The sequence below is a fragment of the Dryobates pubescens genome, chromosome 21 (genome assembly GCF_014839835.1).
Source record: "Dryobates pubescens isolate bDryPub1 chromosome 21, bDryPub1.pri, whole genome shotgun sequence".
In the NCBI taxonomy this organism is placed as follows: Eukaryota; Metazoa; Chordata; class Aves; order Piciformes; family Picidae; genus Dryobates; species Dryobates pubescens.
The window spans coordinates 1,909,664-1,936,908 of NC_071632.1; the positions used below are offsets into that span (position 1 = coordinate 1,909,664).

Sequence of the window (27,245 nt, forward strand, 5' to 3'; positions counted from 1 at the left end):
ACCCCTCTGCACTCAGCAGGGACATCCTCCACTAGATCAGGTTGCCCAGAGCCCTCTCCAGCATGGCCTGGAGTATCTCCAGGGGTGAGGACCCAGCCACCTCTCTGGGCAGTCTGCATGCCAGCTGCTGTCCCAAGGCAGCATGGTTTGCCCTCAGGGAGAAGTCCTCCCTTTTTTTTTGACAGCCAAATCTGTGCTGTGTGGTCTTGGTTTGTCTGTGGCATGTGACAGAACATTTCCTCATTTGGCACTCAGAGCTTTCTCTCCACCCCCCCGGCCTTCAAACCCCGAGGAGCAGCGCTTGCTGTCATCTCTTCCTCTGCACTTCACCACCTGCAGCTCTCATCACCCAGCTTTGGATGAAGGGCAGAGAAGAAAACCTCTTTTACAACTATGTACTCCAGGTTCTGGCTTGTCCTTTCTCTTGTCCACAGCACCTGGCAGCTGGCAGGTGAGTGCCTCCTTCTTGCCTCCTGTCAAAGTGTCTGCAGAAGTGATTCACAGAATCACCAGGGCTGGAAGTGCCCTCAAGGATCATCTAACTCCAACGTCCTTGCCATGAGCAGGGACACTTTTCACCAGGTCAGGTTGCCCAGAGTCACATTTCTGGGTGGTTTGTGAGTCTGTGGCAGTGCCTAAACGTACATTAGTAGTTTGGGGGGGGGAACTTCCTTGCAGTTTCTTACTCCCCATATAGGTGTCACAAACTGATAGCAGTAGGCAAGAGGCTAGGGGGCAGAATCTAACAGGAGAAAAACAACTGAGAGAGAAGAAGGAAGCTAAGATGGAGTTCTTAGTGGCTTTATTAATATATAGGGGCACTGTAATTTTAATAAGCCCAGGAGAATGGACTTAGAAAAAGATTGAAACTGATTTAAATGTATTTATTTATTTATTATTACAATTATCATTATAAGTATTATTGATGTATTATTCATTTTATTATTATTGGTATGGGTTAGGAACTGGCTGGAGGCTGAGCCCAGAGAGTGGTGGTGAATGGTGCCACAGCCAGCTGGCAGCCAGGCACCAGTGGTGTGCCCCAGGGAGCAGTGCTGGGCCCCAGCCTCTTCAATATCTTTATTGATGATCTGGATGAGGACATTGAGTCCATCAGCAGTAAGTTTGCTGATGACACCAAGCTGGGGGCAGGAGTTGATCTGTTAGAGGGTAGGAGAGCTCTGCAGAGGGACCTCGACAGGCTGGGCAGATGGGCAGAGTCCAAGGGCAGGAGATTGAACACATCCAAGTGCCAGGTTCTGCACATTGGCCACAGCAACCCCAGGCAGTGCTACAGGCTGGGGTCAGAGTGGCTGAGAGGGACCTGGGGCTAGTGGTTGACAGCAGTGTGCCCAGGGGGCCAAGAAGGCCAAGGGCATCCTGGCCTGCATCAGGAAGAGTGTGGCCAGCAGGAGCAGGGAAGTCATTGTGCCCTGTGCTCAGCAATGGTTAGGCCACACCTTGAGTCCTGTGTCCAGTTCTGGGCCCCTCAGTTTAGGAAAGATGTTGAGCTGCTGGAAGGTGTCCAGAGAAGGGCAACAAAGCTGGGGAGGGGTCTGGAGCACAGGGCTGATGAGGAGCAGCTGAGGGAGCTGGGGGTGTTCAGCCTGGAGAAGGAGGCTGAGGGAAGAGACCTTCTGCCTCATTATAACTCTCTAAAAGGCAGTTGGAGTGAGGTGGGGGTTGGTCTCTTCTCCTTAATATCAGGTGATAGTATAAGAGGGACCTGTTTTAATGGCCATGGTGATGTTGGGTTGATGGTTGGACTCAGTGACCTTGGAGGTGCCTTCCAACCCAAACAATTCTATCACTCTATGACATAGAATGCTTCAGGAGACCTGAATATTTAAGGCTAAATCCTTTTAGCTTTGTCAGCTGTGAGAGCTCTGAGTAACGTTGTGATCAGTTCCCTGAGGGTATCTGATGGATTTTTTTTACATCCCCCATGGTTATTGGAGCAGGCCAGAATAATCATTATTCTATGCATCGAAGAATCTGTTAATCTATGAATCTATGGATGTGTGAATCTATGTATCTATGACTCTGTGAGTCTGTGGATGTGTGAATCTATGTATCTATGAATCTATGGATGTGTGAATCCATGTATCTATGACTCTTTGTCTATGGATGTATGAATCTATGTATCTATGAATCTATGTATCTATGAATCTATGGATGTGTGAATCTATGTATCTATAACTCTGTGAGTCTGTGGATGTGTGAATCTATGTATCTATGAATCTATGGATGTGTGAATCTATGTATCTATGAATCTATGTATCTATGAATCCATGGATGTGTGAATCTATGTATCTATGAATCTATGGATGTGTGAATCTATGTATCTATGAATCTATGTATCTATGAATCCATGGATGTGTGAATCTATGTATCTATGAATCTGTGAGTCTGTGGATGTGTGAATCTATGTATCTATGACTCTTTATCTATGGATGTATGAATCTATGTATCTATGAATCTATGGATGTGTGAATCTATGTATCTATGACTCTTTATCTATGGATGTATGAATCTATGTATCTATGAATCTATGGATGTGTGAATCTATGTATCTATGAATCTGTGAGTCTGTGGATCTGTGAATCTCTGTATCTATGAATCTATGGATGTGTGAATCTATGTATCTATTTATCTATGAATCCATGGATGTGTGAATCTGTGTATCTATGACTCTGTGAGTCTGTGGATGTGTGAATCTATGTATCTATGAATCTGTGAGTCTATGGATGTGTGAATCTATGTATCTATGAATCTATGGATGTGTGAATCTCTGTATCTATGAATCTATGAGTCTGTGGATGTGTGAATCTATGTATCTATGACTCTTTATCTATGGATGTATGAATCTCTGTATCTATGAATCTATGGATGTGTGAATCTATGTATCTATGAATCTGTGAGTCTATGGATCTGTGAATCTCTGTATCTATGAATCTATGGATGTGTGAATCTATGTATCTATGAATCTATGAGTCCATGGATGTGTGAATCTATGTATCTATGAATCTGTGAGTCAATGGATGTATGAATCTATGTATCTATGAATCTGTAAGTCTGTGGATCTATGAATCTATGTAGCAATGAATCTGTGAGTCTGTGGATGTGTGAATCTATGTATCTATGAATCTATGTATCAATGAATCTGTGAGTCTGTGGATGTGTGAATCTATGTATCTATGAATCTATGTATCTATGAATCTATGGATGTGTGAATCTATGCATCTATGAATCTGTGAGTCTGTGGATGTATGCCTGGGAAGCAGAGTCCTGTCACACATGCACTGTGGTTGTGCTCTGTACTAACCATTTCCTCTGTGTGTTTTGGTTTGCAGACAGGGAAACATTTTTAATATACAACACATTCCACAAGCTCTGCCTGCAGGCATCCGTCACTGGGGCAGTCAGAACTGCCACTTGCCATCAGGACAACGAAGCACAACAATTCAGGTGGATCACTGACCATCAGCTTATGAACGTGTGGCTGAACCTGTGCCTAGGGGTGCCAGCAAAGCAGGACCAGGCTGTGACCAGCCTGGCCCCGTGTAGCCCAAGCAGTGAGCTGCAGTGGTGGGAATGCAGGAATGAAAGCCTTCTGGCAATCCAAGGAGAAGACTTGTTTTTGGGGCCTGGCAGAGAAGAGCATGATCAAGTTTTGTTAAGTGAGGGGTTAAGTGTGAAGAAGAACTGGAAGATCTACGGGCCCACGGGTGGATTATGTTCCCAGGGATATGAAGGTACAGAAAATTGATGCTGTCATCCTTTGCACTGATTTCTTTGTTTGGATCCTTGCTTCTGATTCTTGCTGTGACCCTCAGAGTTTTAGAAAATTAGTGAGGGAGTTATCCTTGGATTTAATGCCATGTTTGTGGCCAAGTCTCTACGATCATAGAATCATAGAATCAATAAGGTTGGAAAAGACCTCGAAGATCATCAAGTCCTATATACATACATGTATAAATACACACATATCATAAAAGCATTTTGGTTGGAAAAGACCTTTAAGATCATCCAGTTCAGCCATAATCTAACTCTACCAAGAGTGGGAGAGGAGGAGGCTGAGTGAAGCCCTCCTCAGTTTCTACAACTGCCTGAAAGGAGCTGGTGGTGAGGTGGGTGTTGATCTCTTCTCCCTACTAGCAAGTGAGAGAGTGAGAGGAAATGGCTTCAGGTTGCACCTGAAGATTGGATGTTAAAAGGAATTTCTTCCCTGAAGTTGTTCTCAACCACTGACACAGGCTGCCCAGGGAGGTGGTTGAATCCCTGGAGGTGTTTGAAGTCACATAGCTGCGTTGCTAAGGGCCATGGTTTAGCACCAGAGGTAGAGAATGGTTGGACTCAATGATCTTAAAGATCTTTTCCAACTGAAATGATTCTTTGATTCTTGATTTTCAAACTGGGGCTAAGCCATGTCCCTCAGCAGCAGATCTCTGCCTCTTGGAAACACCTCCAGGGATGGAGATCCAACCACCTCCCTGGGCAGCCTCTGCCAGTGCTTCAGAACCCTTTCAGGGAAGATGTTTCTTCTAAGATCCAACCTAAGCCTTGCCTGGGGCAGCTTGAGGCCATTTCCTCTTTTCCTAGGACTCATTACTAGGGAGAAGAGCTCAAACTCCACCTGGCTCCAAAGCTCCTTTCATCAATGTGTTTATGTATTGCACAACATGCACACAGTTTTACTACAGGTATTAGAGGTTACTACAGGTATTAGAGGTTACTACTTCAACTAACAGAAATATGAAATCTACTCTACAGTCTCTAAATATATATCATAAACTGCTATATAATTGCTCTTATACTGTATGCAAACACTCTCTGAAGTCACTATTGCTCACCATCCTGTGCCAGTCCTTTGCTAATTAAGAGTATAAACACTGAGAAGGGTTTTCTGCAGCAAGGTGCAAATCAAATTCCATCCTGAAGAATGAAGCACCCCATGGGCGGGCTAAGAAGTGGCTGTAAGTGGCAGGGTAGGCAGTGTGCCTTTTGTGCAGTGTGCCTTTGTGATCAGCTGGAGGCTGAGTGTCAGGAATGGCTTTCCTACCTCCAGAATCAATGTGCTGAAATTCCCCTCACAGCACGTTTGGAGTATGAAACTCTGAGCCTTGAGCGCTGGAGCTGCTGCGCTGTGTGGGAAACACTGCTGGAGTGAATCCAGAGGAGGGCCACAAATGATTCAAGGGCTATGATCCCTCTGCTATGGGAACAGGCTGAGGGAGCTGGAGTTGTTCAGCCTGGAGAAGAGAAGGCTCTTGGGGCACTTCAGAGCTTCCATCCAATACCTGAAGGGATCCCACAGGAAGGCTGGAAAGGCACTTTTCATGAGGGTGTCTACGGATGGCTTGAAGCTGAAGGAGAGCAGGGTTAGACTGGAGCTGAGGAAGTTCTTCAGTACAAGGGTGGTGAGACTCTGGAATGGGTTGCCTTCAGTGGATGAGGATGCCTCCTTCTGGAGGTGTTTAAGGCCAGGTTGGATGAGCAACCAAATCTAGTGGAATGCATCCCTACCCATGGCAGGGATATTGGAGCAGATGGTCTCTGAGGTCCCTTCCAGCATGAGCCATTCAGTGATTCTTAGATGGTCCCTGGGATGAAAACAGATCTGGCTTCTCTAGCCCAAGAGATCCTGCTTTTGCATTTAACATTTTAATTCCTCCTCCTGCATATTTTATAGAAGCCTTTGTATTGTTTAAAAGAACACTAGGTTAGGGTAGAGCTCTGCAGCCTCATTCACGTTTGTAGCAGCACCATAACCAGAGCACAAATCCAGCTGCAGATCTCATCTATGCAGTGCTGCTTCGCACCAGAGTAGAACTGCTCTAAGACACTTTCAGCAGCTGAGATGTGGAAACGGAGTGCAGCAGGAAAAGTGTGGCCAGCAGGGCTGGGGAGGTTCTGCTGCCCCTCTGCTCTGCTCTGCTGAGACCACAGCTGCAATCCTGTGTCCAGCTCTGGGCTCCCCAGTTCCAGAGAGACAGAGACCTGCTGGAGAGAGTCCAACAGAGAGCTGTGAGGATGATGAAGGGACTGAAACAGCTCTGCTGTGAGACTGAGAGCCCTGGGGCTGTTTAGTCTGGACAAGAGAAGGCTGAGAGGGATCTGATCAATGTCTATCAATAGCTGAGGGCTGGGGGGCAAGTGGAGGGGGCCAAGCTCTTGTCAGTAATAAGACAAGGAACAGCAGGTACAAGCTTGTAAATAGAGCTGCATTCATGTTTATAGAATCACAGAATGCAAAGGGTTGGAAGGGGCCCCTAGAGGTCATCTAGTCCAACACCCACAGTAAACAGCGACATCACTATCTAGATTAGGTTGTTCTGAGCCCTATCAAGCCTGACCTTGAATATCTCCAGGGAAGGGGCCTCAACCACATCCATGGGCAACCTGTTCCAGTGCTCCACCACCCTCATAGGAAAGGTCCTACCCTCATAATATAAATTGGTGAGTTCCCAGAGCTGGAGCCAGGCTCTGCTGGGTGCTGCCCAATGCCAGCACAAGGGGCAGTGGTGGAAGCTGAGGTAGAGGAAGCTCCATGGAAACAAGAGGAGGAATTTTTTCCCTTTGAGGGTGACAGAGCCCTGGAACAGGCTGCCCAGCATGGTTGTGGAGTCTCCCTCTCCAGAGATATTCTGAACCCAGCTGGGTGTGTTCCCGTGTGAGCTGCCCTGGGTGCTCCTGCTCTGGCAGGGGGTTGGGCTGGGTGATCTCTGGAGGTTCCTTCCCACCCCTAACACTCTGTGATTCTGTGATTCATTTGCTTTCAGCTGGCCTGGCAATGTTATGTTGGGGGGCGGGGGTGAATTTCACCCCTCCACACCCAGCAATCGTTTTGTCTTCTCAGAGACCTTCACGCTGCTGGGCAATGCTTTCGGGGCCCCCTGCGTGTTCCCCTTCCTGTACCAGGGGCGGTGGCTGGCGACGTGCACGGCTGGGGGCCCGGGGGCCGGCCGCCGCTGGTGCGCCACCACCCCCGACTACGACCGCCACCAGCGCTACGGCCTCTGCCCACACACAGGTGAGCTGCCCCTGCCCACGCACAGCTGAGCTGCCCCTGCCCAAGCACAGCTGAGCTGCCCCTGCCCACGCACAGCTGAGCTGCCCCTGCCCACACACAGCTGAGCTGCCTCTGCCCACACACAGGTGAGCTGCCCCTGCCCACACACAGCTGAGCTGCCTCTACCCACACACAGGTGAGCTGCCCCTGCCCACGCACAGCTGAGCTGCCCCTGCCCACGCACAGGTGAGCTGCCCCTGCCCACACACAGCTGAGCTGCCCCTGCCCACGCACAGGTGAGCTGCCCCTGCCCACACACAGCTGAGCTGCCCCTGCCCAAGCACAGGTGAGCTGCCTCTGCCCACGCACAGCTGAGCTGCCCCTGCCCACGCACAGCTGAGCTGCCTCTGCCCATACACAGCTGAGCTGCCCCTGCCCACGCACAGCTGAGCTGCCCCTGCCCACGCACAGCTGAGCTGCCTCTGCCCACGCACAGGTGAGCTGCCCCTGCCCACGCACAGCTGAGCTTCCCCTGCCCACACACAGGTGAGCTGCCCCTGCCCACGCACAGCTGAGCTGCCCCTGCCCACACACAGCTGATCTGCCCCTGCCCACGCACAGCTGAGCTGCCTCTGCCCACACACAGGTGAGCTGCCCCTGCCCACGCACAGCTGAGCTGCCCCTGCCCACACACAGCTGAGCTGCCCCTGCCCACGCACAGCTGAGCTGCCTCTGCCCAAGCACAGCTGAGCTGCCCCTGCCCACACACAGCTGAGCTGCCCCTGCCCACACACAGGTGAGCTGCCCCTGCCCACGCACAGCTGAGCTGCCCCTGCCCACGCACAGGTGAGCTGCCCCTGCCCACGCACAGCTGAGCTGCCCCTGCACACACACAGCTGAGCTGCCTCTGCCCACGCACAGCTGAGCTGCCCCTGCCCACACACAGCTGAGCTGCCTCTGCCCACGCACAGCTGAGCTGCCCCTGCCCACACACAGCTGAGCTGCCTCTGCCCACGCACAGCTCCTCTCAGCCTGCTGACCCGTGCAGTCCCCACCTCCTGCAGCTCTCTGCTCCAGCCAATAGTGCTTTGCATAGTGGTCTGAGAAGGATGATGGAGGGGCTGGGTCATCTCTGCTATGAAGAAAGGCTGAGAGCCCAGGGACTGTTTGGTCTGAAGAAGAGAAGGCTGATAGGGATCTGATCAATGTCTATCAATAGCTGAGGGGTGGGGGTCAGGGTGAAGGGGCCAAGCTCTGTTTGTTTGGTGCCCAGGGATAGGACAAGGAACAAGAGGTACAAGCTGGAACCCAGGTGGTTCCACCTCAACATGAAGAGAAACTTCTTTGGTGTGAGGGTGCTGGAGGTCTGGGGCAGGCTGCCCAGGGAGGTTGTGGAGTCTCCTGCTCTGGGGACTTTCCAACCCTACCTGGATGTGTTCTCTGTGACCTGCCCTGGGTGATGCTGCTCTGGCAGGGGGGTTGGACTGGATGATCTCTGGAGGTCCCTGCCAAGCCCTGTGATTCTGTGTGGAGACAGGTGTGAGTGAAGAGCAAAGCACTACTGACTGGGGTGGTGTTGCCAGCTGCATGAGAACTTTGAGCTTGTCCCTGTTTCCCAGGCAGTCTGTGTGCTGTCACTGTCGTTCAACCCTTCTCTGAGGACCACAGTTGTGATGGATGTGGGCACAAAGTGCTGTAGAAAGATTAATGATGAGAGCAGCATTTCAGCCTGCATGATTCTCGTGTGGCTGTGACTGATTTAGGTGCTCTTAAGCCCTATTCATACTGCCTGGGAAGCACACAGGGTGCCTGGCACAAGCCTCCAAGCAACATGTTTTTCTGTGCAGTCATGGAATCACAGAATCAGTTTGGCTGGAAAAGCCCTTTCAGCTCATCCAGTCCAACCATTCTCTGACTCTACCCAGGCTGGGGCTAAACCATGGCCCCCAGCACCACAGCTCTGCCTCTTGGAAACACCTCCAGGGATGGGCATTCAACCACCTCCCTGGGCAACCTGTGCCAGGCTTTAAGAACCCTTTCAGGGAAGAAGTTTCTTCTAACCTCCAACCTAAACCTCCCCTGGTGCTACCTGGGGCCATTTGTTCTTGTCCTATTGTATTGGGTTGGACTGAGCTGGAGTCAATTCTCCTCCCAGCATCTTTCCAGTGCTGTGTTGTGCAGCAGTAGTTGATATCACAGCAGAGTTTTGGCTACTGTTGAATGAGTATCCAGGCTGTGTGCTTTCAACTGCTCTAGAGTACATTGAGGGGTGGGCAAGATCTTGGGAGGGGACACAGCTGAGCCAGCTGACCCAGACTGGCCAAAGAGGTATTCCACGCCACATGAGGTCAGCTCAGGTATAAGAATGAAGTGAAAGAAGGAAGTGGGGAATTCACCCATGGCATCTGTCCTCCCAGGTAACCACCAAGCTTAGAGAGTCCTGCTGCCTGAGACCCACCATCATCCTGCTGCTGGGCAGTAGAGACCAACAGCTCTCTCTCTGCTTTGTGCTTCTCTGCTGTCTGTTGCTGCTTGCTTGTTGCTGTTATTAAATTGCTCCTATCCTATTCCTGGCTTCTCTTATATTTTTTCCCCTCTCCCCCTGTTCACTTAAGAGCAGGGGTGATAGAGTGGCTTTGGTGGGCATATGGCCTTCAGGCCAGGGCCAAACCACCACACCTATCACTTGTTACAGAGAGAAGAGACCAACCCCCACCCAGCTTCAGCCTCTTTTCAGGGAGTTCTAGAGCACAATGAGGTCTCCCCTGAGCCTCCTCTTCTCCATGCTAAACACCTCCCCAGCCCTGCTCCCCAGACCCTTCCCCAGCTTGGTTGCCCTTCTCAGGACCTGCTCCAGCACCTCAGTGTCTTCCTTTTATGTGTTTCCTGAACATCTTCAATCGCTTCCCTTGCAGCAGCTCCTGAATTGTGTCTCCTTGCAGAAGGGAAGGCAAGATTTGCCAGCTCTGCCTCTCACTTTGCAGGGCATTGCTTCCTCCTTCCCCATCCTGGTTGTATAATTTCAGTGGCACAGGTGACACTTACTGAGAATGCCAAGCATAGTAAGAACCTGCAACTCATTCCTTTTATGAGTGAGTTACTATCACCCTTAAAACAATCATCTTCTCCACAGACATAGACAGCACCTGGACTACAGATCCAGCAACAAATACCCACTACCAAATCAACTCTGAAGCAGCTCTCACGTGGCACCAAGCCAGGAAGAGCTGCAGGCAGCAAGGTGCAGAACTGTTGAGTGTCACAGACATCCATGAACAGATACTCCTGAAAGGTAAGGATCTGCTCAGTCCAGCATCTGCTCAGTGTGGCCAGTTTGGGTTAATTGGTATGGGTTTGCTGATTTAGGCTGGAGGTGAGGAGAAAGTTCTTGCCAGCAAGAGAGATTGGGCATTGGAATGTGCTGCCCAGGGAAGTGGTGGAGTCCCCATCCCTGGAGGTGTTCAAGAGGGGATTGGATGTGGCACTTGGAGCCATGGCTGAGTTGTCAGGAGGTGTTAGGTAATAGGTTGGACTTGATGAGCTGTGAGGTCTTTTCCAGCCTGGTTGAGTCTGTGATTCTATGATTTAATGTGTAGATGCATGAGTGAGGAAAGAAAGCCTTTTAGTATTTGCAAGTTGATACCAAAATCACTGCCTGAGTTGAACAGAATTCAAAGTACTGCAGCATCCCAGGAGTGGAACAATTTCACTTCCTAGTGAAGAATGTGATTTTATAGGACACTTTCTCTCTTTTTCCCCCCTTGCTTCCTTTTTTTCCCCTTTGATTTTTTTACCCTTTTTTTTCTTTTTTTTTCTTTCCCCCATTGTGTTTCCCTTTTTCTTTCCCCCCTTTTTTCCTCCCCCCTTCTTTTCCTTTTATTATTTTTATTTAATTTTCCCTTTTTTACTTGTTTTTGTTTTTCATTTCCTCATTTTTACTTTTTATTCTTTTTCTTTTCTTTTTTTCTTTTCTTTCTTTTCTTTTTTCTTTTTCTTTTTCTCTTTTTTTTTAACTTTTTACTTTTTCCTTTCTTCTTTTTCCTTTCTTCTTTTTCCTTTCTTCTTTTTCCTTTCTTCTTTTTCCTTTTTTCCTTTTTCCTTTTTTCTTTTTCCTTTCTTCTTTTTCCTTTCTTCTTTTTCCTTTCTTCTTTTTCCTTTCTTCTTTTTCCTTTCTTCTTTTTCCTTTCTTCTTTTTCCTTTTTCCTTTTTCCTTTTTCCTTTTTCCTTTTTCCTTTTTTTCTTTTTCCTTTTTTCTTTTTCCTTTTTCCTTTTTCCTTTTTTCCTTTTTTCCTTTTTCCTTTTTCCTTTTTCCTTTTTCCTTTTTCCTTTTTACTTTTTCCTTTTTCCTTTTTCCTTTTTCCTTTTTCCTTTTTCCTTTTTCCTTTTTCTTTTTTCTTTTTTATTTTTTTCATTTTTTCTTTTTTTTCTATTTTCTTCTTTCTTTTTTCTTAATTTTCCTTTTTTGTTTTTCCTTTTTTTTTTTTCTTTTTTCTTTTGTTTTCCTTTTTTTTTCTTTTTCCTTTTTCCTTTATTATTATTTTTTTCAAATTTTTCTTCCCCGTTTTTTCTTTTTTCCTTTTTTCCCTTTTATTATTCTTTCCCCCTATTTTCCTTTTAAATGGCTTTCCCTTCTTTGCCTTTTACTCTTTCCCCCCTAATTTTCATTTTAAACAGTTTTCCCTTCTTTTCCTTTTATTCTTTTTCTTTCCTTTTGTTTTTTCCTAGTTTAAATAGTATCATAGTATCAGGCAGGGTTGGAAGGGACCACAAGGATCATCTAGTTCCAAGCCCCCTGTCATGGGCAGGGACACCCCACACTAGATCAGGCTAGTATAATAGTAGTAAAAATGTGCTTAATAGTAGTCTGAAGTATAGTTTAAGTAGTAGTTTAATAGCTTAAATGTATTTAATAGCAGTTTTAAGAGTAGTTTAATAGTAGTTTAATAGTTTAAGTGTATTTAATACTAGTTTGAATAGTAGGTTAATTGTAGTTTAAATGTGTTTAGTAGTAGTTTAAATAGTAGTATAATAGTAGTTTGAATAGTAGTTCAAACAGTAGTGGAATAGTTTTAATGTGTTTAATAGTAGTTTAAAAGTGTTTAATAGTAGGTTAATTATAGTTTAAATGTGGTTAATTGTAGTTTAAATGGGGTTAATAGTAATTTAAATAGTAGGTTAATAGTAGTTCAAATGTGGTTAATAGCAGTTTAAAAATCTTTAATAGTAGTTGATTAGTAGGTTGATAGTAGTTTGAATAGTAGGTTGATAGTAGTTTAAATGTATTTACTACTAGTTTGGATAGCAGTTTAATAGTAGTTTAAATAGTAGCTTAATAGCAGTTTAAATGTGTTTAACAGCAGTGTAATAGTAGTTGAATAGTAGTAGTTGAATAGTAGTTTAATAGCCACTAAAATGTGTCTAACAGTAGTTTAAATTTGTTTAATAGTAGTTTGAATAGTAGGTTGATAGTAGTTTAAATGTGTTTACTACTACTTTGAATAGTAGTTTAATAGTACTTTAAATATGTTTAATAGTAGTTTAATAGTAGTTTGATAGTTGAATACTCGTTTAATAGCCATTAAAATGTCTAACAGTAGTTTAAATTTAATAGTAGTTTGATTAATAGGTTGATAGTAGTTTAAAAGTGTTTACTACTACTTTGAATAGTAGTTTAATAGTGCTTTAAATGTGTTTCATAGTAGTTTAATAGTAGTTTAAATAGCAGGTTGATAGTACTTTAAATGTGTTTAACACTAGTTTGAGTAGTACTTTAATAGTGCTTTAAATGTATTTAATAGTAGTTTAATAGTACTTTAAATATGTGTAATAGTAGCTGAAATATGTTTAATAGCAGTTTACATGTGTTTAATAGCAGTGTAATAGCAGTTTACATGTGTTTAATAGTAGTGTAATAGCAGTTTACATGTGTTTAATAGCAGTGTAATAGCAGTTTCCATGTGTTTAGTAGCAGTGTAATAGCAGTTTCCATGTGTTTAGTAGCAGTGTAATAGCAGTTTCCATGTGTTTAATAGTAGATTAAATGTGTTTAATAATAGTTCAAAGATCTTTAACAGCAGATTATGTGAATATGACCTTGTTAAAGTTCTATTCAAGGAGGAACCAAAGGGTGTATGTCCTGTACCTCATGTGTGGTGCTGAGGGCCATGGCTAATGCTTGGACTTGATGACCTTCAAGGTCCTCCACCCAAAACAAGCCAATGATTCTGCATCCCTGTGTATCTCGACTTCTAAAGGCATCTGCTGTTGGTAGCTGAGCACTGCAAGCCTCCTGGAGACATGCTTGGAGGCTACTGCTAATGAGAAAGAAAACAAATGATTTCTGGATTAATTTCTCTTCTTTTGGTCGATCAGAGCTGACAGAAGACACAGACTCTGCCCTGTGGATGGGGCTCAACAGGCTAGACTTGAGGAGTGGCTGGGAGTGGATTGGAGGCAGCCCTCTGCGGTACTTGAACTGGGCTCCAGGTAGCTGTGACTCTGAGGCTGCATTGAGTATGCAGCCCTCAAACACTCCTTTAACTGCTGCAGTCAGCCAGGCTTGCCAGCAGCTCTGTATTTCAACTTTGCTTTGCTTTCACTTCTTAAATATCCTTATATCTTAATATCCTTCTTAAATTGAGGGGCCCAGAACTGAGTCCTGTGTCCAGTTCTGGACTACTCAGTTTAGGAAGGACATCGAGACACTTGAAGGTGTCCAGAGAAGGGCAACAAAGCTGGGGAGGGGTCTGGAGCACAGCCCTGTGAGGAGAGGCTGAGGGAGCTGGGGTTGCTTAGCCTGGAGAAGAGGAGGCTCAGGGGAGACCTTCTTGCTCTCTCCAACTCCCTGAAGGGAGGTTGTAGCCAGGTGGGGGTTGGTCTCTTCTCCCAGGCAGCCAGCACCAGAACAAGAGGACACAGTCTCAAGCTGTGCCAGCGGAGGTTTAGGCTGGAGGTGAGGAGAAAGTTCTCCCCAGCAAGAGAGATTGGCCACTGGGATGTGCTGCCCAGGGAGGTGGTGGAGTCCCCATCCCTGGAGGTGTTCAAGAGGGGATTGGATGTGGCACTTGGAGCCACGGTTTGGTTGTCAGGAGGTGTTGGGTGATAGGTTGGACTTGATGATTTTTGAGGTCTTTTCCAACCCTATTAATTCTATGAACTTCAGAAAAAGCTCATCCATGTTCATTTCTACAGCAATAGCAGGCAAAAACCTTTCTATATTACAAAAATATTTTAGCTTTAAAGCGATGCTGTGTTTCCCCAGAATAGATGGGCTTCCAGTTCTTAAAGTCATGGAGTTTTCAGGCTTGGAAGGGACCTCAAGTCCTTCCCCAGCTTTCTTGGAGCCCCCTTCAAATACTGCAAGGCCACAATTAGGTCTCCTGGAAGCCTTCTCCTCTCCAGCCTGCACAACCCCAGCTCTCTCAGGCTGTCTCCAGTGCAGAGCAGCTCCAGCCCTCTGCTCCTCCTCCTGGCCCTTCTCTGGACACCTTCCAGCCCCTCTAGAGCCTTCCTGGCACAGAGGCTCCAGCACTGGCCCCAGAGCTGCAGCTGTGGTCTCAGCAGAGTGGAGCAGAGGGGCAGAATCCCCTCCCTGGCCCTGCTGGCCACACTTCTCTTGCTGCAGCCCAGGCTCTGCTTGGCTCTCTGGGCTGCAAGGTCTCACTGCTGGCTCCTGTTGAGCTTCTCCTCCCCCAGCCCCACCAAGGCCTTTTCTTCAGGGCTGCTCTCCAGCCAGTCCCTGCCCAGCCTGTATCGGTGCCTGGGATTGCCCTGAGCCAGCTGCAGGACCTTGCCCTTGGTCTTGTTGAACCTCCTGAGGTTGGTTTGGGCCCAGCTCTGCAGCCTGTGCAGGTCCCTCTGGATGGATCCTTCCCTTCAGCTGTCAGCAGCACCACACAGCCTGGTGCTGAGGGAGCCTCAATGCCACTGTCCCTGTCACCAGTGAAGATGAAGAACAGGACTGGTCCCAGTACTGACCCCTGAGGGGTCCCTGGCCTCCATTTGGACATGGACCATGGACAGGCACTCTTTGGGTGCAGCAGTCAAGCCAGTTCTGTATCCACTGAGTTGTCCTTCCATCAAACCTGTATTTTACCAGCCTGGAGACCAGGATGTGTCCAGCCACAGAACCACGAGGGGTTAAATGTTCATCTCCACTGAAATGGCCATTCCCAGTTTCAGACCCTGAGCACAGCTCCTGCCAAGGCTGGGGAAGAGGCCACCCTTGGGGCCTTCACTTCAGCCAGCAGTTAAACTTCTTCTCCTGTGCCTCTCCCAAAGGAAGTCCCTCACCAGAATCTGGAAAACTCTGTGGAGTTTTGAATCCTGAAACGAAAGGCCAATGGCAGAACTGGGAATGTGATCAGAAGCTTGGTTACATCTGTAAGAAGAGAAACTTTCCCTTGGCTCCCTCAGGTATGTTGATGCATGTTGAAAATGAAAGGAATCACAGAGTGCCTTAGGTTGGGGAGGACTTTAGACAGCATGGCAGGGATGCCTCTCAGCTGCACTTGGTTGCCCAAGGCCTCAACCAACCTGGCCTTGAACCGCCCCCCCAGGAAGGGGACATCCACAACCTCCCTGGGCAACCTTCTCAGAGTCTCACCACCCTCATATTGAAGAACCTTTTCTTAAGACCCAGTCTAAAGCTACTCTTCCTCATCTTAAACACTAGTCTCTGACTTGCTCAGCATTAACAATGACAAAGATCACCAGGAGTACTTCATTACAAATAGAAACTATTCATTGCTTATCTGGTGTAACTCTTGCAACCCCTGCACCCTTCCTGGGCTGAGCTCCAGGCCCATAACACAGGACAGAAGAAACAGGGAAAAGCAAACAAGTCTGTGGTTGCCCAGTCAGGTCTCCTCCTTGCACACACACAGAACAAACCAAAAAGCATTTGGCAGAGGAAGGCTGCTGCTGTGAACAGCTAAGGGAAGAAACACCAACACAATGCAAAGAGAAAAGATGGGGAAAGAACATCCCCAGGGAGCAGGAGAGGATGGGGAGTGAGCTGTTGGTGAAGGGGAAAAGGACCTGGGGGTCCTGGTGGATGGGAGGTTGACCATGAGCCAGAAATGTGCTCTGGTGGCCAAGAAGGCCAAGGGCGTCCTGGGAGGCATTAGAAGGGCTGTGGTCAGTAGGTCAGAGAGGTTCTCCTCCCCCTCTACTCTGCCCTGGTGAGGCCACAGCTGGAATATTGTGTCCAGTTCTGGGCCCCTCAGCTCAAGAAGGACCTCAGGGAACTGCTTGAGAGAGTCCAGCACAGAGGCACAGAGCTGCTGCAGGCAGTGGAAGATCTTCCTCATGAGGAGAGCCTGAGGGAGCTGAGGGCTCTCAGGCTTGGAGAGGAGGAGCCTGAGGGTGAGCTCCTTGCTGTTGCTCAAGATGTGCAGGGGGAGTGCCCAGAGGCTGGAGCCAGGCTCTGCTGGGTGCTGCCCAATGCCAGCACAAGGGGCAGTGGTGGAAGAGGAGGCAGAGGAAGTGCCAAGGAAACACTGTGAGGGTGACAGAGGCTTGGAGCAGGCTGCCCAGAGGGGTTGTGGAGTCTCCTTCTCTGGAGATATTCAAAACCTACCTGGATGTGTTCCTGTGTGATGTGCTTTAAGTGACCCTGCTCTGGCAGGGAGCTTGGACTGGATGAGCTTTTGAGGTCCCTTCCAGCCCCTAACACTCTGATTCTGTGATCTGAAGTGTATGAAGATTTCCCCCTTGGTGTTCCCCTGTCTGTAGTTCTAGCTGTAGACCTGTCTAGATCAGCTGGAGACCACCACTCTATCTACTTTATCTTTGAAATTGTTAGGTGCAGGTCAGTTCTGGTTCCTCCTGTCTGACAAATGCAGAAGCTGTTCACATTAATGCCTCACTTCATCTCTTGCAGACATCTGACTGTATGATAACCTTAACATTTGGTAATGCTTGAAGGGAAAAGCTTTCCTCTTCCAAGGTAAAACTTGCCAGATTTACCAATTCCTTGCAATGAGAACTTCCAGAGAAGTTTATTTGTGTAGAGCTTTGGCAAAGGAGAATGTTTTCAGTGCCACTTCCCTTGGTCAGCCTTTGCACTCCTCTAAAAGACCAATCCCTGTTCCTAGGTGACACTGGGGCTGTGACTTGCCCAGATGGATGGGTACCATACACAGAGCACTGTTACAAGATCTTCAGGGAGAACAAAGGATGGGAAGAAGCTCTGAGCTCTTGTCAGAGGGAGAGGAGTCACCTGGCCAGCATTCAGAGCCTTGAGGAGCACAGCTTTATCGTGTCTCGCCTTGGGTACAGTGAGTGTTCCTGGGCTGGGGGTGGCCTTCAGCAGCATGCAAGAAGCACCAGTGAGCTAAACTGAGCCAGAATCACAGAGCATCTGCAGTTGGAAGAGCCCTCCAAGCTCATCCAGTCCAACCTTTGAGGCAGCACTGCATGCTCAACACCAAACCATGGCCCTAAGCACCAGCTCCACACACTGCTTCAACACCTCCAGGGATGGGGACTCCAGCACTGCCCTGGGCACAACATTCCAAGGCCTCAGAACCCTTCCAGGCAAGAAAGATTTCCTAGCAGCCAGCCTGAACCTCCCCTGGGGCAGCTTGCAACCATTGCCTCTGCTCCTGGCCCTTGCCACCAAGGAGCAGAGGCTGTCCCCTCCTCACTGCAACCTCCCTGCAGGGAGCTGCAGAGAGCAAGGAGGTCTCCCTCAGCCTCCTCTTCTCCAGCCTCAACACCCCCAGCTCCCTCAGCCCCTCCTCTAGCCCAGGGGCTCCAGGCCCTTCTCCAGCCTGCCTGCCCTGCTCTGCACAGGCTCCAGCCCCTCAGTGTCCTTCCTGCAGGGAGGGCCCAGAGCTGAACACAGCCCTCCAGGGGTGGCCTCCCCAGTGCTGAGCACAGGGGGATGATCCCCTCCCTGGCCCTGCTGCCCACCCTGCTTCTGCCCCAAGCCAGGATGCCTTTGGCTTTCTTGGCCCCCTGCCCCCTGCTGTGTAGCAGTTTTATTAGCAGGGAGCACTGCAGCCAGACAGGCAAGGAGCCAGAGGCTGGGTGGTGTTAGGGGGAGTGGTGCCTGCCTTTGTGCTTCAAACCACATGGTACCTCCTGTGCTGCAAGTTGCAGGCTTACCCAAAGAGCTTGACTTGTGCTTTGCTTTGCACAAGGGCAGAAGGACATCAGTCACCCCACTGAGAAGCTTCCTTAGGGATAGGTTTTTGTGGGAAAACCTCTTGGTGCTGCTCCTGCTGCATGTGGGCAGCCTGCAGGGTGGCTGTAGATCATTCTCTGCATCTTGTGTGCAACCAGCACCCAGATCAGCAAGGCCACAGCTCTCTGCAGAAGCAGCAGCACAGGAAAGAAATGTTTAGCACTGCCAGCCAGAAATGGTAGCAGAGTGGTGTCCAGGACCCCAGCCAGCTCACTGGCTCTGACCACTGTTGTCTCACCATGGCTTATTAATTACCTGACAGAAATGTGAGGAGTCTGTAGACCTGGGGACACTTTTTGTGTCTGGGAACTGTTGGCTCCTTTGGTTTTGGTGCTTAGAAGTAGTGATAGCCTTAATTAACTGCTGAGAAAATGAAAGACATTCAAGACAAATAACTCTCTTTGGAATGAGCAATTTAGCTGCTCAGAGGCCACCAACACACAGAGGTGCTTTTGTTTTCTTATGCTTTTTGATTCTGGAATCATAGCTCACTTGAGTGACTGCTGAAGGGATTGTGAATTCCCTTCCCTTCCCTTCCCTTCCCTTCCCTTCCCTTCCCTTCCCTTCCCTTCCCTTCCCTTCCCTTCCCTTCCCTTCCCTTCCCTTCCCTTCCCTTCCCTTCCCTTCCCTTCCCTTCCCTTCCCTTCCCTTCCCTTCCCTTCCCTTCCCTTCCCTTCCCTTCCCTTCCCTTCCCTTCCCTTCCCTTCCCTTCCCTTCCCTTCCCTTCCCTTCCCTTCCCTTCCCTTCCCTTCCCTTCCCTTCCCTTCCCTTCCCTTCCCTTCCCTTCCCTTCCCTTCCCTTCCCTTCCCTTCCCTTCCCTTCCCTTCCCTTCCCTTCCCTTCCCTTCCCTTCCCTTCCCTTCCCTTCCCTTCCCTTCCCTTCCCTTCCCTTCCCTTCCCTTCCCTTCCCTTCCCTTCCCCTATTGCCATTCTTTTTCTCCCCTCCCCTCCCCTCTGTTCCCCTGCCCTTGCAGAGGATGGAGTGGCACAGCTCTGTGCCTGCATGCTTCCAGAGCCTACAGACAAGCTGTGGATTGGGCTGCACGATCAGAGGGTCCCAATGTACTTTGAATGGAGCGATGGCAGCCCTGTGACCTACACCAAGTGGCAGCTGGGAGAGCCATCCAGCACACAGAGCAGGCCAGAAGGCTGTGTGCTCCTCAGGGGCAAGGTAGCATTGGTCAAAACATATTTTGTGTTACTATTGGAACTAACTTCTTCCTAAGACCCTCTGACCCACTAGTTCAGCAGCTGCTGTGGCCAGGGAAGGGGCTGTGGGCACAAAGGATGAGGCTGAGCAGGACCCTTCTTGAAAGAGTAAAACCAGCAAATGAAGTCATAGAATGGAATCATAGAGTCAATAAGGTTGGAAGAGACCTCAAAGATCATCAAGTCCAACCTGTCACCCAACACCTCCTGACTACTAGACCATGGCTCCAAGTGCCACATCCAATCCCCTCTTGAACACCTCCAGGGATGGGGACTCCACCACCTCCCTGGGCAGCACATCCCAATGGCTAACAACTCTCTCTGGGAAGAACTTTCTCCTCACCTCCAGCCTAAACCTCCCCTGGCACAGCTTGAGACTGTGTCTTCTTGTTCTGCTGCTGGCTGCCTGGGAGAAGAGACCAACCCCCACCTGGCTACAACCTCCCTTCAGGGAGTTCTAGAGATCAAGAAGGTCTCCCCTGAGCCTCCTCTTCTCCAGGCTAAGCAACCCCAGCTCCCTCAGCCTCTCCTCCCAGGGCTGTGCTCCAGACCCCTCCCCAGCTTTGTTGCCCTTCTCTGGACACCTTCCAGCAGCTCAACATCTTTCCTAACCTGAGGAGCCCAGAACTGGACACAGGACTCAAGGTGTGGCCTAAGCAGTGCTGAGCACAGGGCACAATGACTTCCCTGCTCCTGCTGGCCACACTGTTCCTGATGCAGGCCAGGATGCCCTTGGCCTTCTTGGCCTCCTGGGCACACTGCTGGCTCATGTTCAGCTGTTGTCAACCACTACCCCCAGGTCCCTCTCTGTTTGGCAGCTCTCAGCCACTCTGCCCCCAGCCTGTAGCTCTGCCTGGGGTTGCTGTGGCCAAAGTGCAGCCCCTGGCACTTGGACTTGTTGAATGCCATCCTGTTGGCCTCTGCCCAGCTGTCCAGCCTGGCAAGTCATGACTGCAGCTCTGATGAAAAGTTCCCATTAAGCACTAATGAAATGATTAGGGCTATGAAACAGGTCTCTGAATGTAGTCTGAGGACATTCTCCTACTCCCTTTCCTCCAGGGGTAGTGGTGGCATGTGGGGGTCCCTGCTGCCTGTCTGCCTGCTCATTTGCCCCTTCCTGCTTGGCACAGGATCCTGTGCAGCGCCCTGCAGAACAGGCTGGGGCCCAGCTCCCTACAACCTCATCCCTTCTTCCCCTGACCACTCTTAGCTGTGCTACTGGAGCCCCATTGAGCAGTTCACTGAAAGGGAGCAGATTATTTTTTGTTACCAACCAGGGGAGCTGGATAAGGGGGGGGAAGGAAATCTGTTTCAAAATGGAAGAAGAAGGAAAGTGAAGAATTTTCATTGTAAAGAAAGAAAACACTGAACAGTTTTAGATTACCAGCCTTCATCTCAGTGCTATTTCATTCTTTCTCCTGCCACAGGATGGCTACTGGGCAGACCATGGCTGTGAGCAAAAAGCTGGCTACATCTGTAAGAAAGGACCTGCAGCAGAAATGGCTGGGGAAAAGGAAACCTCTGAGGAAGGCTGCAAAAAAGTAAGGAGAAAAGCATTTCCCAGATCAGAACCTCTCTGACCTACTCCCCACTCCTCCTGTGTCCATGGAGCTTCCTCTGCCTCAGCTTCCACCACTGCCCCTTGTGCTGGCATTGGGCAGCACCCAGCAGAGCCTGGCTCCAGCCTCTGGGCACTCCCCCTGCACATCTTGAGCAACAGCAAGGAGCTCACCCTCAGGCTCTTCCTCTCCAAGCCACAGAGCCCTCAGCTCCCTCAGGCTCTCCTCATGAGGAAGATCTTCCACTGCCTGCAGCAGCTCTGTGCCTCTGTGCTGGACTCTCTCAAGCAGTTCCCTGAGGTCCTTCTTGAGCTGAGGGGCCCAGAACTGGACACAATATTCCAGCTGTGGCCTGAGCAGGCTCCCACAGCCCTTCTAATGCCCCCCAGGATGCCCTTGGCCTTCTTGGCCAGCAGAGCACATTGCTGGCTCATGGTCAACCTCCCATCCCCCAGGACCCCCAGGTCCTTTTGCCCTTTACTGTTCTCCAACAGCTCGGTCCCCAACCTCTCCTGCTCCATGAGGTTGTTCTTTCTCACTGCAGGACTCTGCCTTTGTCCTTACTGAATTTCATTACATTTCTCTCTGCCCAGCTCTCAGCCTCAGTGGTGGAACCTCCATCTCTGGAGGGCTTTCAGAGCTGGGGAGGTGTGATGCTGAGAGACATAGTTTGGTGGTAACCTGGCAGTGCTGGGTTAAGGGTTGGACTTGATGACCTTAAAAGGTCTTTCCAGCCCAAATGCTGACTCTCTGCTCCTGTGGCTCTCTGCTCCTGTGGCTCTCTCCTCCTCTGACTCTTCTAGGATGGGTCCTGGAAGAAAGCTGGGGACAGACTTTTGAGCTGGGCCTGCTGTGACAGGACAAGGGGTGATGGTTTGAACTAAAGGAGGGAAACTCAGTCCAGAGAGAAGGGAAAAATGTTTTACAGCAAGGGTGGTCTGACCCTATCCCAGGTTGCCCAGAGAGGTGGGAGATGCCCCATCCTTGGCACCATTCCAGGTCAGGATGTTTGGGGCTCTGAGCAACCAGCTCCCAGTGCAGACATCCCTGCTGACTGCAGGGGCAGGTTGGACTGGATGACCTTTGGGAGTCCATTCCAACCCAAAGCAGTCTGGGATTCTGTGGTGCTGTGAAGTCCTAACATCCTGTTACAGGGCTGGAGCAGGTACAGCACCTACTGCTATTTCATTGGACATGATTCAGCAAGGTTTGCAGAAGCACAAGCCACTTGCCAAGGAGAAGAAGGTCACTTAGCCACGGTTGAAAGCAGGTATGAGAAAGACTCTCTCTTACTTTTAAACAGGCAAAGGGCAACAAAGCTGGGGAGGGGTCTGGAGCACAGCCCTGGGAGGAGAGACTGAGGGAGCTGGGGTTGCTTAGCCTGGAGAAGAGGAGGCTCAGGAGAGACCTTCTTGCTCTCTCCAACTCCCTGAAGGGAGGTTGGAGCCAGGTGGGGGTTGGTCTCTTCTCCCAGGCATCCAGCACCAGAACAAGAGGACACAGTCTCAAGCTGTGCCAGGGGAAGTTTAGGCTGGATGTTAGAAAGAAGTGCTTCCCAGCAAGAGAGATTGGCCATTGGAATGTGCTGCCCAGGGAGGTGGTGGAGTCCCCATCCCTGGAGGTGTTTAGGAAGAGCCTGGATGAGGCACTTGGAGCCATGGTTTAGTTGATCAGATGGTGCTGGGTGATGGGCTGGACTTGGTGATCTGAAAGGTCTTTTCCAACCTGGTTAGTTCTATTCTAAATGTTGTATGTTCTGGAACATTCCTGGAGGTCCAACAGCAAAGTGTCTGAGTTACATCCCAGGGTTCTCATTGAGCAGCAAAAAAGTCTCACTTTTGTCTGCTGGCCTATAGAGTCTGAATGCATCACAAGGTCCTCCCCCTCAGTCTGAAGCAAGGGAAAGCAGGAAAGGATTCATCATCACATCAGACAATTGCTTTGTTTTCACTTGGGCCATTCTGCTCCCTTGCACAGGTATGAACAAGCTTACCTGACCAGCCTGGTTGGGCTGAGGCCTGACAAATATTTCTGGCTTGGTTTGTCTGACACAGAGGAACAAGGCACTTTCAAGTGGGCCAGTGGAGAAGCTGTCTCCTTCACACACTGGGATGCAGCAATGCCTGGTAGGTACTCTCTGAGGTCCCTATTTGACTTAGCCTTTGCAGCATCCTCTCACCAGCAGGACAAGGGAAGAGATTGTCCTCTCATGATGAGAGTGCTGTGTCCAGTTCTGGAACCCTCAGCATAAGAAGGTCCTGGAAGTGGTGGAGTGGACCCAGAGGAGAGCTGCTTTGTGAGGGTGTGATCAGAGAATCTGTTTCAAGCTGAAATAGCAGGAGAATAGCTTATGAGAACAGGCTGCCCAGGGGAGTTGTGGAGTCTCCCTCTGTGGAAATACTCACAACCCACCTGGATGCACTCCTGTGTAAGCTGCTCTGGCAGGGGGCTTGGACTGGATGAGCTTTTGAGGTCCCTTCCAACCCCCAACATTCTGTGAGTCTGTGAAATTGCTGACCTGAAGAACAGGAAGTCAGATGCAAAGGCATGCACGAAGCTGTAGATGTGGTGCTTCAGGACATCATTTAGTGGTCATGGGAGCTGGGTTATGCTTGGACTCCAGCATCCTAAAGGTTTTCTCCCACCTTAACAGTTCTGTGGTTCTATGACCCAGACATGATGATGATCTCCTCAGACAGGAAATGTCACTCTTCTCTTGTATGAACAACACCTAAACCATAACTCTGTCATGCCAGTGTTTTCACAGAACCACACAGAATCACAGAATCACAGAGTGTTAGAGGCTGGAAGGGACCTCTGGAGATCATCCACTCCAAGCCCCTGCCAGAGCAGGAGCACCTAGAACAGGTCACACAGGAGCACATCCCAGTGGATATTGAATATCTCCAGAGAGGGAGGTTCCACAACCCCTCTGGGCAGCCTGTGCCAGGGCTCTAGAACCCTCACAGTGACAAAATCCTTCCTCCTGTGTCCATGGCACTTCCTCTGCCTCAGCTTCCACCACTGCCCCTTGTGCTGGCCTTGGGCAGCACCCAGCAGAGCCTGGCTCCAGCCTCTGGGCACTCCCCCTGCACATCTTGAGCAACAGCAAGGAGCTCACCCTCAGGCTGCTCCTCTCCAAGCCTAAGAGCCCTCAGCTCCCTCAGGCTCTCCTCCTGAGGAAGATCTTCCACTGCCTGCAGCAGCTCTGTGCCTCTGTGCTGGACTCTCTCAAGCAGTTCCCTGAGGTCCTTCTTGAGCTGAGGGGCCCAGAACTGGACACAAGATTCCAGCTGTGGACTGAGCAGGGCAGAGTAGAGAGGGAGGAGAACCTCTGTGACCTACTGACCACAGCCCTTCTAATGCCCCCCAGGGTGCCCTTGGCCTTCTTGGCCACTATGGTGTGGGAAGAAGTGAGAGGCTGCTGCTCCAAGGGGCTCAGAGGGAATGAAACCATTTAGACTCCACATGTGTTTTTCTTTCTTAAAAAGGGAATAACCCAGGATGTGTAGCCATGAGAACTGGGACTGCAGCTGGGTTGTGGCATGTTCTGGACTGTGAGACAAAGCAAAAGTACATCTGCAAACAGTGGGCAAAGAGTGCAACAGCTCCTCCTCTTCCAGCTACTGCTCCTGCCCCTACGTGCCCTGAGGGCTGGAGCTCAAACCACCACAGCAGCTCCTGCTTGAAAGTAAGCACCTAAAGGGTTAAAAGAACAGGGAGGGCTTTGAATTGCTCTGCTGGGGGGGAGTGGGGGGGGAGCTGAAGGGGGGAAAAAAGGAAGTGGCATCTTCATTTTGCAGTCTCTGAGACTGGAATAGAGAATAATGCTGATGATAATGATAAGAGTGATGAAGATTATAATAATGACTATAATGATAAAGATGATGATGATGATGATGATGATGATGATGATGATGATGATGATGATGATAAAAACAACACCATCCACACTAAACCAAACCAACAAAACCCCAACGACCCCAAACATCTCAGGGAATTGTCCTTACAAGGGTTGAAACTAAGGGGGGAAGAGGAGGTTGAAAGGACTTGGAACACAAGGGAAGGGAGGAGGGCACAGGAAAGGAAATTAAGAAGTTTCTGCCCCAAGGGCTGAAGTAATTGGAGCAGAGAATGGAAGGAAAGAATATAACCATACAGAACCTTGAAATGCATGAGGAAAAGAGGAAAAAAATGAAGAGAAGAAACATGAAACAGCTTAGTATTTGCAACATGATCACAGAATCACAGAATTCTTGAAGCTGAAATAGACCTCTGAAATCATCAAGTCCAGCCTGTGACCCAACACCATGACATCAGCTAAGCCATGCCACCAAGTGCACATCCAGGCTTTTCTTAAAGACCTTCAGTGATGGTGACTCCACCACCTCCCTGGGCAGCCCATGCCAGTGTCTGATTCCCTGTCCCTGAGGAAGTGCTTCCCAGCATCCAACCTAACCCTCCCCTGGCACAGCTCCAGGCCATGCCCTCTCCTCTTGTCACCAGGTGCCTGGGAGCAGAGCCTGACCCCCAGCTGACTGCAGCTTCCCTTCAGGTAGTTGTAGAGTGTGGTAAGGTCCCCCCTGAGCCTCCTCTCCTCCAGGCTGCACACCCCCAGCTCCCTCAGCCTCTCCTCCTCAGCCTTTGCCTCCAGTCCCTTCCCCAGGCTGGTTGCTCTCCTCTGGACCTGCTGCAGCACCTCAAGATCTTTCCTGCAGTGAGGGCCCAGAGCTGCACACAGAGCTCCAGGTGAGGCCTCAGCAGTGCCCAGCACAGGGCAGAATCCATCCCTGGTGCTGCTGCCACACTGTTCCTGACACAAGCCAGGATGCCCTTGGCCTTCTATGCCCCTGGGCACACTGCTGGCTCCTGTTCAGCTGCTGTCCCCCGGCCCTGCCAGGTCCCTCCCTGCCAGCTGCTCTCCAGCCACTCATCCCCAGTCTGTAGCCTGCATGGGGCTGTTGTGGCCAAAGTGTAGGAGCCTGCACAGAGCCCTGGAGCAGGCTGCCCAGAGAGGTTGTGGAGTCTCCTTCTCTGGAGACTTTCAAGACCCCCCTGGATGTGCTCCTGTGTGACCTGCCCTGGGTGATGCTGCTCTGACAGAGGGGCTGGGCTCAATGTCCTGTAGAAGCACATTCCAACCCCTAACATGCTGGGATTGTGAACTGCAAATGTAAGGTGAGAGTTGTTGTCACCACAAGGTCATTCCTTTGCCTATATCTTCAGACTCCTTCCAGACCCCATTGCCTCTCCAACACAGTCACTCTCCCTTCATTTGGAAGGTGGACTGGGACATCCACCTGATGAAGAAGCTGCAGGGAATTGTATTCCCTCCTAGCAGTTCCTTCCCTTTGTTTGCCACCACTAGGCTAATACCAGGTTAGGCAACTCCAGAGCAAAAACTTGAGGGGCAGTGTATCACAGTATCACTGGATATTAGGGGTTGGAAGGGACCTCCAGAGATCCTCCACTCCAACCCCCCTGCCAAAAGCAGGACCACCTAGGGTAGTCGGCACAGGAATGCATCCAGGTGGGGTTGGAAAATCTCCCCAAAACCTCTGTGGGCAGCCTGCTCCAGGCCTCCAGCACCCTCACACCAAAGAAGTTTCTCCTCATTGTTTCAAAGATAGGTAGAATAACTTTTCTTCTTAGAATAGAATGGAATGGAATAGAATAGAATAGAATAGAATAGAATAAACCAGGTTGGAAGAGACCTTCAAGATCATCGACTCCAACCTATCATCCAACACCACCTAATCAACTAACCCATGGCACCAAGCATCCTCTCAAGCCTTGTCCTGAACACCCCCAGTGACGGTGACCCCACCACCTCCCTGGGCAGCACATCCCAATGTGCAATCACTCTCTCTGTGTAAAGCTTCCTTCTAACCTCCAGCCTAACCCTCCCCTGGCACAGCTTGAGACTGTGTCCTCTTGTTCTGGTGCTGGGTGCCTGGGAGAAGAGATCAACCCTCTGCCTGTCTACAACCTCCCTTCAGGGAGTTGCAGAGAGCAATAAGGTCTCCCCTGAGCCTCCTCTTCTCCAGGCTAAGCAACCCCAGCTCCCTCAGCCTCTCCTCACAGGGCTGTGCTCCAGACCCCTCACCAACTTTGTTGCCCTTCTCTGGACACCTTCCAGCAGCTCAACATCTTTCCTAACCTGAGGAGCCCAGAACTGGACACAGGACTCAAGGTGTGGCCTAAGCAGTGCTGAGCACAGGGCACAATGACTTCCCTGCTCCTGCTGGCCACACTGTTCCTGATGCAGGCCAGGA

At 49.8% G+C, this 27,245-nt stretch overlaps 1 protein-coding gene across 1 annotated transcript in view; it reads left to right on the forward strand.

Annotated features, from left to right (window-relative positions):
- Positions 1 to 287: 287 nt before the first annotated feature.
- LOC104310167 (macrophage mannose receptor 1) overlaps positions 288 to 27,245 on the forward strand; it is a 57,400-nt gene continuing 30,442 nt past the window's right edge. Inside the window, exons 1-12 of the mRNA XM_054171272.1 lie at positions 288 to 451; positions 3,354 to 3,755; positions 6,860 to 7,033; positions 10,146 to 10,304; positions 13,385 to 13,498; positions 15,293 to 15,427; positions 17,110 to 17,292; positions 19,216 to 19,373; positions 20,839 to 20,952; positions 22,125 to 22,240; positions 22,948 to 23,096; positions 24,462 to 24,661. Coding sequence (XP_054027247.1) covers positions 394 to 451; positions 3,354 to 3,755; positions 6,860 to 7,033; positions 10,146 to 10,304; positions 13,385 to 13,498; positions 15,293 to 15,427; positions 17,110 to 17,292; positions 19,216 to 19,373; positions 20,839 to 20,952; positions 22,125 to 22,240; positions 22,948 to 23,096; positions 24,462 to 24,661 — 1,962 coding nt within the window. The 5' untranslated portion in view covers positions 288 to 393. The remainder of the gene's footprint in view (positions 452 to 3,353; positions 3,756 to 6,859; positions 7,034 to 10,145; positions 10,305 to 13,384; positions 13,499 to 15,292; positions 15,428 to 17,109; positions 17,293 to 19,215; positions 19,374 to 20,838; positions 20,953 to 22,124; positions 22,241 to 22,947; positions 23,097 to 24,461; positions 24,662 to 27,245) is intronic.